At 30.0% G+C, this 12,629-nt stretch overlaps 1 protein-coding gene across 1 annotated transcript; it reads right to left on the minus strand.

The window, feature by feature from the left end:
* Positions 1-10,767: 10,767 nt before the first annotated feature.
* On the minus strand, positions 10,768-11,187 carry LOC122592460. Its single transcript, XM_043764699.1, has one exon. It carries the CDS (start codon positions 11,185-11,187, stop codon positions 10,768-10,770), a length of 420 nt encoding a protein of 139 aa, XP_043620634.1.
* Positions 11,188-12,629: the final 1,442 nt, after the last annotated feature.

The following is a 12,629-nucleotide window of genomic DNA, read 5'->3' on the forward strand; positions in this document are numbered from 1 at the left end:
TTATGAAAATCATCGTGCATCAATATATACTTTTACTTTATGAATTTAGTAAATCTTCGTGCATTAATTTTGTCATGATTTAAAGGTCTAAATCTTATTATTTTTGTTTTAATTTAATATTTGATTTACAATAAACTATTCTTGTATTTATATGTAGTATAACATAAAAGCCAAATTATATGATATACCAATTCATCATATCATTACACAAAAATTTATCTACTTGTTCTTGTTCATGTGGCATAATCATCAACCCATGCCTTTCCACATGCATTCACATAATCCTAGCACTTTATCACTACCTAATCTTAAACTTTTGTTCATGGACTTCAATTGTTTCTATCACGATCCATCCAGCCATATTAAAATTATCATCAAATTCTTATTATCAAGCAATATCTTTGGCCATCCAAGATTACCCTACTCCTTTCTTCAAGAGTGGTCCAAGACACAAACTTTGTGTAATTAGGACCACAAATTATGCAAAATAAGTGCATTAATATATGCTTTCTTGTTTTCATAAAAGATCATTTTCTTTATAAATTAAACCGTATCTTCTCCTCTTTTTGTTACAAGATTCATGTCTTTCTACAATATTTAATGAAATTTTATGAACATAAGTATCTATACAATCAATGGGAGATGTGTTAGCATTCAATTACGGAAAGCGATGATTCTTTTCGCTTTGTAAAAAGTGTTAAGTTACTGGATGAATAATGCACTTTCCCTCATTTACATGGTTGTTCATTGTACTGAATTATTGATGTGTACCATCCATATACTTTTCAATTATTTAAATTGTTGACCAATTGCTGACCTGATGACCTGCTATAACAGGTTAATCTCTATTTACATGGTTGCTCATTGAAATGGATGACTAATGTACTTTCCCTCATTTACATGGTTGTCCATTGAACTAAATTATTAATATACATCACCCACATACATTTCTAATTTTTACATGGTTGACCAAATGCTGACCTAATGACCTACAATAACAAGTTAATCTCTATTTTTATTTTTACTTTTTTAAAAACTTATTAATTTCTGTTTCATCCTCTTCATTAATTTTCAATAGAAACTTATTATATAACTATACTATAATATTATATAATAACTGTACAAGCATATAATAGATATGTTTATATTTTTAATAAATCATAATAATATAATTGTACTAGCAATATAAATTAGTCTATGATCTTCAACCTTGGTAGCTTTAACAACCCAGCAATCAACTCAATCCGTTATGACCTGTATATTAGGATTTTACTTTTCCTTTTGATCAATAATAATCCGCCTGAAAATATTTTAAAGTCCAGTATCACCTAAATATCTGAACTGACGACCCAGTATGACCTAGTTATGGACGTTTGGGTCAATTTGAAACGAAAGAACATGGTTGCCGGAATTTTTACCGGAATTTTCGCTTGAAAAATTGATGAAGATGATGAAGATAATTTCTGGAAAAATAAAAAGTAAATATAGAGTTTAACCTGTTATTGTAGGTCATCACGTTAACATTTGGTCAACCAAGTAAAAAATAAAAAAATATGTTGGTGATATATACTAATAATCCAGTTCAATGGGCAACCATGTAAATGAAGAAAAGTACATTAGTCATCCAATTCAATGAGCAACCATGTAAATAGAGATTGACCTACTATAGCAGGTCATCAAGTTAGCACTTGGTCAACCATGTAAAAAATTAAAAAGTATATGGATAATACACATCAATAATACAGTTCAATGGGCAACCATGTAAATGAGGAAAAATATATTGTTTATCCAGTGACTTAACCCTTGTAAAAAAGGCAAGTCTCATTTTAGTAAGTTGGCTTTTACTTAAAGATGTATAACACCTGAAACTATTCGGTTGTTTTCTCAATTAAAGGGAAAAAAAAATCAAAATTTTGAATAAGAAGGGGAAAATAGATGAACGGGTAAAGAAAAGAAAAAAAATCCACTACCTGGTATGATACTTCTAAAATAATGTACATGGTGTTCTTTTATAGTTTTTATTTCTTTTAGCGAAGTAAATTTCTTTTACTTGTAAAAATAATTGTACCTTCTATGATAAAATTTCAAAAAGTGAGCTTTTGATATAAAAATTCATTTTTTCTATGCACGTAAATGACAACCATGCAGTTCTTAGCATTTTAATCAAACGAAACATGTTTTTTTTTACCGCCTATATGGCCTTATCTTGATTTATATTCTCTACTTATATACAGGAGTGATCGACACAAATTGTCCTTGTGGTTTACTGAAAAACTCTGATTTCGTCCTTTAAGTTTAAAATTGTTTTATATTGTTCTTTATAGATGGAAAATGAATACGTTTCATCCTTTTTGAAAACAGACGTTAACTTGAATCCATTAGCCCCCTCACATGCATTCCACGTGAGGGTACTTAGGTCATTTCCTACCTTTAAAGGACGAAATCAGACATTTTGGCAAACCACAAGGACGATTCGTGTCACTCACTTTAATAAATCAAAAACCGCAAAATGCAATGAAACCAATCAACCACAAAAACATAACCTGTATACTAAACTAAATCAAACCCTTTTTAGGTAAAACCAACACACTTTAAAAATTCATCAAGTCATATTTCCTCCCACCACCAATGTCAGATATCGAAGAAGTGAAAATGAGTGTATTTTATGGGTTTTTGAATCTGGTCGAATTCAAAAGAGGCACAAAAAAGGCTTTCGATTCTTGTTTCTCGATCTATGTATTTCTATAACAAAATCAATGGTTTATTTTTTTATTTTGAAACTTTGCAAATGGATTCTTTTGGTGGGTATTGTGTTAAACCGGAAATAATGAAAGAAAATAGAGATTTTCGGTTTTTGGTGATGAGATGGTGATGTTGGAGAGTGATGTCGCGGTAGTGTCGTGGTGGTGGCATAGTGGCGGCGGCGAACTTGTCACCGGATTTAGAGAGTGAGGGAAAGAGAGAGAGAGTAGTTATATACTTATAGAGTGATCGACATGAATCGTCCTTGTGGTTTGCTAAAAAAGTCTGATTTCGTCCTTTAAAGGTAGAAAATGACCTAAGTACCCTCACGTGGAATGCATGTGAGGGGGTTAACGGATTCGAGTTAACGTCCGTTTTTGAAAAGGATGAAACGTAATCATTTTCGATCCATAAAGGACGATATCAGACAATTTTAAACTTAAAGGACGAAATCAAACTTTTTAAGTAAACCACAAGAATAATATGTGTCGATCACTCTATATACTGAGCATTTATTTTTTTCATTTATTTGTTCGAAAATTTGAAAAATATTATGAATAAGTATGGTATGGATGTCCATATTTATTGGAGATCTTATAATTATATTAGCAGATTGTTTTCTTGGAGAATACTCCAATATTGTATGTATATAAACAGTTGTTCATGAGATTAATAAGATATATATAATTCTCCTTTGTCTCTATTTTCTTGTTCTTCTTTCTTCTTTGTTATTTACCGTTTTATAATACGTTATCAGCACACTCTAAAACTTCAAAGAATCTTGGAATTAATGTTTGGAAAATAGACGTGCCTTCGAATTGTGTAGGCTTATGCTTTGATTCAGTTCGAAACTGTCTGATTAAACTAGACATTATTATGGCTGTTTTGGGTATGAGTTAAAACATGAAAGAGGTGTACGTATTCAATAACGCCATCATTGGAAGATTTGTTTATGGCTTAAGTTTCTCATTGACATGATTTAGTTTTCCCAACATTAGGGGGAGAAGTTCCCAACATTAGGGAAAGATGGAAAGCAGCTGAAATGAGTAGGAATGAATTATCAAAGATCCTCACACCGATGAATATTAAATTAAAGTTTGTGGGATAATTAATTTACATGCCAGCAATGTAACTGACCAAAAAGCTGCTAATACTCCGATTGATAATGAGTCTACACACATTTGAAAGTGGTAGAAAAGTCGATTCCAAATAAAAAGCCTCGAAAGAAAAGGAGCATAAAACTGAGATGGTCAAAGTCGAGGTATAAAGATTCCATAAGAGATTGATGATGAAAAACTAAACATGAAGGTGTTTGAGAAACCCCGGGTACCTGAAAATAATGAGATTTCAATGAATTGTAACATGTCTAGAGACTTGTGGAATTGCAAGTAAATAAAAGCGACGTCGAGAATGATTGTATGATATAGTGCTAAGTATTATGAATAAAGGTGAGGATCTTAAAAGTATGCATGCACATAAAATTGATATGATATGATATGATACGGATGATTGGCCAAAGATGAAAATACGCTAGTAGTTTGAGACATGAAGTCCAAGCACTTGAAATTGAAGAAGTTATATGGTGGAAGCAACTAATTTAAAAGTCTGGCAAAATGAGAAAGTCTTGATTCGTGTCTAAAGAATATGAAACGAGCTCATTTGATATTGAGATTCCACAAGGGATATAAAATGCATGAAGCATGTCTCGTGATTAAAAATAATTGAAATACGTGTGAAAATTCTTGAGAATATTGTTTGTCGTTGAAATTATTATGGTTGAAATTTATAAAGAAATCCGGATTTGAATATGATATAAATTTCATGTAGTTTTCTTGATTTGAATATCGTCGGAACTCTGAGGAAGTGTCCAATGGTGTTTAAATTAATAAATGGGAGATGAAAGACAAGGTTTGTCTTGACTTATGAATCAATGTACATAATGACAAATAAGAGAGAAAGATGATAAATATACGTGATATTGATAATAAATGACGCTCATGATTATGAGGTCACATTATGCTTAAAACGCCCCTTTCATGACTGTATAGATAATGATCACATTATTGGTTTATAAGTGTAATTGAAACACTAATTATTCCCGCAGTTCAAACATGGATTATATATCATTTACCTTGAGTTTATTGGCAATGTGTAACTTGTGAAGTACGAGGATGTACTTAAATGAGATGCATGATGTATTACTAATCCTCAAACATGGTATGTGAATATATATGAAGAGAATAATATTTGAGGATTTCATTCGTACGAGAAGCAATGAAATTTATATTGTAAAGACACTTCATATGTCAAGCATTGAAAGCATTCGGTAATAATGAAAGATTTTAAGTGATATGATCATGAGAGGGAGAAGATACGCGTTGCACTATTTTTCCCTTGAGCAAGGTTTTATCCCACTGGGTTTTCCTGTCAAGGTTTTTAACGAGGCAACATCCCCAAACGTATCGAAAAAATTATGTACTCTTTTCCCTTCGCTAGATTTTTTTCCCATTGGGTTTTTTTCTAGTAAGATTTTAACGAGGCATAATATCTTTAATCGATGGACATCTAAGTTGGAGTATTATGAATAAGTATGGTATGGATGTCCATATTTATTGGAGATCTTATAATTATATTAGCAGATTGTTTTCTTAAAGAATACTCTAATATTATATGTATATAAACAGTTGTTTATGAGATTAATAAGATATAATTTTCTCATTTGTCTCTATTTTCTTGTTCTTCTTTCTTCTTTGTTATTTACCGTTCTATAACAAAAATCATATATTGATGCATTATTAGGTTCTTTTGTCAATATCTATGTTTTTGGACGACCTTTTTCAATATCTATATACAGTGACAAAGTTACTTGATTATTACTTAATTAAGTTAAACTAGCTAGGAATCTAGAATTATACAATTTCATACTTAAATTGTTGTACATAAGTTAAAACTCATTGTAAAACCTCTTCTCTTCCTATGCTTTCCTTCATTTTCCTTCCTCGAAATTCACTTTAAAGTTTTTTAGAAGAAAAAGAAAACCACTTGAGGGCACAATATATAATTTTAACCCATTATCTACCCGATACAATAAGAAACCAAATTTTTAGAAGATGAAAGAGAAAGTGCTGGGGAATAAAAGGAAAATCATATCAAATATAGAGTTTCAACTCTCAATATCAATGCCTAAGTAATCCGGCAAAAGCATGATCATTGGTTTTGGTTGTATGTGCTAAAATAAAATGAAAGAGCGAAAATAACAAAACAAGAACGTATTTAGAAAGAAATGAAAGAAGATAAGTTTGGCCTCGTATAGAAGGAAAATCCCAAAGTTCCAGAGACATATGTCAATTGTTAATCATTCTTGATTACTAAACTTGTTTAGTCTTGTACCGAACACGTAGTTGCCAACACAATAGACATGCTATGATATCGTCTTGTACCATTTGATTTTGCTTGATGTTTTATGAATTACGAGTCTTTGTTACGTACTCGTGTAATCTGATGGCACTTGCACCTTTTGGTTGGTCTATAATGTAATTTGACGTTTTTTTTTGTTAACGATTTGAGACTGTACGTAGTTAACAAAGATGAACGCACGACATTGATTATTAAACGTATATGTTTGTGATACATTGAAAAAGTATATATATAGAAACATAGGTTATATATTCTCTAGTTTCTTGAATATATAGTAGTCATTTTGAGCTTGTTATATAGTTTTACTTTTCAAACGCTACTATTTATATTCTCTAATGTTTCAAATTCTAGTCATTTCTCTTTTAACCATACTGTTGTGTGATTTGAGTTTTTTTCATGTTGGTCACAATATTCAGTAGTAGAAGACCGATATGAGTTCGTAATCCAAACTAATATCAAAATTAGCATCGAGAATTTGATAATCGTTATGAAGTGAACAAAGTTTCAGTTTATAATTTATTTTCATTATTGTTGGTTTTGCATTTGAGAATTTGAGATATCAACATAGTCACATAGAACGCAACACTAAAATGGGTTACGATGACGTTGATGGGCCTAACTAAGGCTTCACAAAGCAGACTTCTAGCTTATTGAATTGGGCTTCAACTTAATCCAATGAAGTATCATACGTAATCTACATTTGTTTTGGACTTTTCATTGGTATCACAAATTCACAAAAATTCAAAGGAGTATTTATTAGCTTTTCTCTTATATTATAACTAGGAAGTCCGAGTTGCCCGTTGGGCAACATCGGCTTTTAGAAGCGCGTTTATGTGTATGGATAAAAAATAGAACCACAAACTATTTCAAACGAACATATAGTATTCATTTAATTCAATATAAAAACAATTGGTAAAAAAATAAAGTTGTCACATATCAAATACTATTCATTTATAAAATAACTTTAAAAAAAACCTTAAGAGTCAAAAGAGAATAAAGAAATTAAAGCCAAAAGAAAATTGGAAAACATATATGTAAAACAAAACTTTTAAAAAAATAACTAAATATTTGTTAAAAACATAATGTTACAAAAATTATAATGTTACAAAGTATATAAAAAAAATAAAATACAAGCCAAAAAAGCAAAAATTTAAACCAAAGCTAAAGAAAAGACTAATGTTGTGTTCTCGAGTTCTTTTTTAAAGGAAGGGGAAAGAAAAGAAGAGGGGTGAATGGAAGAGAAGGGGTAGATTTTCTTTCCTTCAAAATCATCCCAAAAGTGGAAAGAAAAAATTGTAACCAAAATGTATTGAACTCTCCTTCCAACTCCTTTCCTTTCTTTTCTCTTCTTCTCTTTAATGAAACTCAAGAACACAAATATTTTAAAAATCCTTCATATTCTTTTCCTTTCTCTTTAATAAAAAACTCGACAACAACATAAATGTATAAAATAAATGTGAAAGATAACATAACTTACAACTCATATGTCATTTTTATAAAGTATAAAATTTATGGTACAAAAATTACAAAAAAGTTACAAAATGATGTTATTTCATGAGATATAAACTTTAAAGGTTTAAAAAGAAAAAAAAAAGTAAAAGGGGCTGCTGGTAACATTTCCCAAAAAATCAGGGGGCTTTATATAATTTAAGAAAGTAAGAAGGAAAAAAAATGGGAAAGATGGTGCCAAGATTTGACCCATTGACCTTTAGAATGTGAAGATGACCGCTTTAACACTCCATCTATCTTCAACTTTGTTTTATTTATCTGGTCATTAAATATATAAGTTATGCAATGTTTGTTGGCAAAAAGACAAAAAACACTATTCACAACCTATTCTTTTATTAGAGTAAGTAATAGAAGTGGGCATAAAAAAACCCGAACCCAAACTAGAAAGAACCTGAAAATGAACGGTTCGGATTTTGGAAAACCTGACAGTTTGAATTCGGTTTGAGTTTTGCATTTTTGGACCGGGTTCAAATCGGGCTGGATTCGGTTTTCGGCAAAAAAAAAATAGAAAAAAACTTGATAAAAATACCAAATGATATGGCCTCATCCAACGCAGTAATAGAAACCAACAGTTCATCCTCTTGGAGATACAAGAAGCATAATGCAAGAGGAGCTGGAAAAGAGTTGTGGTAATTTTGACAATAGGGGTCATCTGTCCTGCAACATGTAATTTTGACAATAGGGGCCATATTTCCTTTAACCTTTTTTCATTCTTCTATTAAAAATCAAAACAACCCAAGTTTTTTTATTGTCTATGGTGAGAGTTATCTCAAAATTAATGATTCGATGACCAATGACTTTCAAAGAATAAGCTTATAACAACTGATGTAACATTTGTATGTATTTCCTACTTATTTATTTTTTCTTTTTAGAAAAAAAATTACAAATATACCATTTAAATTTTAAAAAATTACATTGTACTAAAATTAGAGTTGGGGCAGCTGACCCCACTGCCCCCATAGTAGCTCCGTCCATGTTCACAGCATTGAACAATCAAGGGAGAAAAGAATATGGTTTGCATTTATCATCCAAAAATCATATAATTAATCAATTAAATAAAAATACCAGAAATATTAATGCATAATAACAAAAAGAAATAAGGAATACCTTGCAGCATATGTCGTTTCTTTTTTATTCCAAAATTGAACCGGAAAAAAAAAGGAGAATATGGGTGGTGCGGGCGGCGTATATGATAACGCAAATAAAATGGGGGAGGGGGGAATTGGTGGTGGCACAGATAGATGGAGAAGGTGGCCAGTATATGCGGAAGGGCTGGAACACTGGAGAAAAATAGAGAGCCAGAGATATAGAAACCTATTTTAATTTCAAAGGTTGTGATTAAATTGATGTATGAATTTGAACCGCCAAGATTAAAATTAAAATTTATTTTTTTTTTTCTGTTCTACCAACAATGTATATATATATATATAATTATACATACAATTAAAATAACATATGTCAGACTTTTCACAATCAATTCACGCGTTTTTTATCAAAATATAAATTTATGTAACTAAACAAATATAAAACATACATTTAGCTTTGTGGCAAATAAAAAATTAAAAACGTTATTCTTGAATTTGTGATATCTCATAACAATTATTTGTTATGCATTTTGTTTTATATCGTTAACATGTTAAGATATTTTAATGAATAATACATAATTAATTGTATATAGTGGATACAATAATTTTTAAAATAATGATAACAACGTCATTTTCAACCTTTGTTTTTCCAAAATGTATCAACACTTGATATTAGTTATATATGAAAGAATAGCATGTTATTAGTTATATATGTTCGCCCGCGTATTACGATGGTTAATAATCTAGTTTAGATTATATAAAAAAAGGCAAATTTTTGACTTAGATGTAATAAATCATTAAAATATATCTATACCACTATATAAAAATTATAATCAAATGTTGAAAAGTTTACATTTTTAAGACACCAAAATTATTATTTTACTCTTAATGAATTAACTCACACAATCAGTATTATATTATCTTTTAAAAGATATACACTACTCTTTTAAATCAAATATCTTTATATCAAATACCTACACCACTTGATGCATCTGCCACCACTAACTATCACTATCATCGCCGCCGCATTGCGCGGGTAACATGCTCGTTACCTAGAAAATTTCCAATCAACACGCCTTACAAATAGATTATCTTGGTAACGATTAATAATACTTCATATAACAAGTGATTAACGCTCATATGAGTAACGTGACTTAAATCTCCTAGTATTGGATTGGTACAATATTTTATGTATTATGCCATTATGGTACAAAATTTAACTAATTTCGGAACCTTTTTTTTTTTTTTTTGATAGAGTTAACGATTTTCTATGTGATTCAGGTTTTAGTCGACCCGCGTATGAGTGTATATGATCATGATGGATCCACCATTTGGTTCGGACCTCAAACAACATAACATTCATCAATTTTCTTCTTTATTAACCTCCAGCCTAGCTATCATAGAGGCGAAACTATGTTGTGCTCATTGAATGAACATAATCTGCTAAAAAAAAACTAAATATGATGATCGATGACCAACCAATAAATTTTGTGAAGAAATTCTTACATACAATAAACATTTTTTCGAGTTGCTTACATACATTACACACAACTTTAGTTTTTTCTACTATAAACATTAGGTCAAAGATAGTTACATTCATGAAACTAATCCCTTTATATATATATACATAAAAATAAAGGCTAAAGCATATGCTAAGAGCAAAGTCAAAATTTTTTCCCCGGCAACAAATTAATAAACCTTGTTATAAGATCTCTCGATTATTCCTTGTAACCAAATTAAGCCTCAATACTTGAACAAACTAGAGAGACAATATATATGAATATTAATTAAACAAAAGTGAATAATAACTCGATCGTAATTAAGTCATAGTAACATGTAACATCGATAAACGAAGACATCACATGCTCGATCAATTCTTCAACGTTAAACCCCTAATTAATTAAGCTAGAAACTAATATTAATTAGACTCAAATATCGATCGTACGTGAGAATTGAACTACAATTAATTAGATCAATGATAAATTCTTTGAACCATGCACCGTACGTACGTTAATTAATACACACATTGTGTAGCCTTCCTTCCCAAGAAACCATCACACGGTGCATCGGCTATCAATTTGATGACGAGCGTTTCAGGGAAGTCGTCAAGAATCAATCTTATCTTCAAATTATCTTTACCGCATCGATCATATAATTGAATCACACAAGCAAGATCCTTATCGCAACTTATGGGAACGATATGGAAAACATCATCCCTTGGCAACTTACACCACAGCCTCATAGATGGCGCACTCGTGTCCCATAGCTTCATGATCAACTCGGTGTACGTGATACTTCGGTCAACCGACAGAATCCCATGAGTGCCACCAGCGTATCGCACAGTGGGGGCATCGAAGATGATTTTGCCTCCATAACTGTAGTGGAACTTGATCTTCTTATTCTTGTTCGAATAATGACTCATAATCATAGCCATAATTATTGATGGATCTAGATTGTATTCCCCCGAACGTGGATAATTCTCCATTCGATCGATCTTATGTTTACGATCGACTTTTTGAGCGAGGGTTTATCTTTACGACGTTATTTGTGATCGAGGGTGGTTGTTTTTCATGTGCATGCTTTTAATTATATATCATTAGCCTTATATACATTTATTTACACGTAGAGTTGATATAATATTCATATATGATAAGTCTTCTAGTTACACTCAAATACCATTTGCATCATATTGCCTCACCTCCAAGTAATATAACCGTACAATCGTACATGATTAAAATTGTTGAGTTTTTTATGATAAATTCCATATATAAAATAAATATTTATCTACAATGTATATTTATATTTATATTTTATATATTACAATATTATCGTTATAGAGAATCTTGTTTTAGTAGAGTGCAATGTATAACAAATTAATTAAACCTGCTTTTTTAAATTTAAATTATATTAGTACGCAATTAAGTTTTAAGGCTAAAAATACCATACCAATCACTGATTTGTAGTACATAGTTGCTTTATATCTTCATTATCCCATGACCTTACTTTTTCTTATTTTTAATCTTAAAAGTCTAATTAAAAGTCGTAAATATACTTTCTTTTTTTTTAAATAAAAAATAAAGAACTCATAAATATTAATTGTTACCAACTAAAAGTCGTTAGCATTAAAAGGCTTTGAAACCTAATAAAATACTCTAACGAAAAGATAAACATAATCCAATATTGATTATCAGAATATACACAGGGGAGGCTTAGAGGATATGTAAACTCGATTCTAGGTCGGGGCATAAATTTTGAGGGACATAAATTTTTAATATATAATATATTTAAAATATATAATGTGTTAAAAAGATGTGTTAATAAAAGTTATTAAAATCTTATTTACTATCAACAATGTTTCAAAAAATATTTAATGGATTGGTCATAAATTTTAGACAACATCATTGAATATACACAAGATGATAAAACATTAAATAAAAATAACTCGTAAATATACTTTTTTAAAAAAAAAAATAAAAAATAAAGAACTCGTAAAATTTATTTAGATAGATATTGAAAGAGGTTTTTCTACTTATGTCTACATCTCAACCTTTTTCGTATATTACTATCGAGATATTAAAACTTAATATTCATAAAAAAAATTGAGTAATACTTTTTTTCTACTTTTATGTGTCTTTCACATTTTTCCTAATATATATGAATCTTCTTGTGTCCAAGTGTACATGTGTCAACTAGCACAAATTGTGGGAGTTCTGGATTTTATTTTATAAAAAAAATAGGTTTTGTTAAACGCGGATATTATGGTTGTAGTTAATGTACATTAAATAGTTGTCTCTTTACCATAAAATTTAGAGGTGAATTTTTAATATGAAAGATATAAATTTTTTCTACATGTTAATGTTAAGTACAACCCTAAAA

The sequence above is a fragment of the Erigeron canadensis genome, chromosome 1 (genome assembly GCF_010389155.1).
Source record: "Erigeron canadensis isolate Cc75 chromosome 1, C_canadensis_v1, whole genome shotgun sequence".
Classification (NCBI taxonomy): Eukaryota; Viridiplantae; Streptophyta; class Magnoliopsida; order Asterales; family Asteraceae; genus Erigeron; species Erigeron canadensis.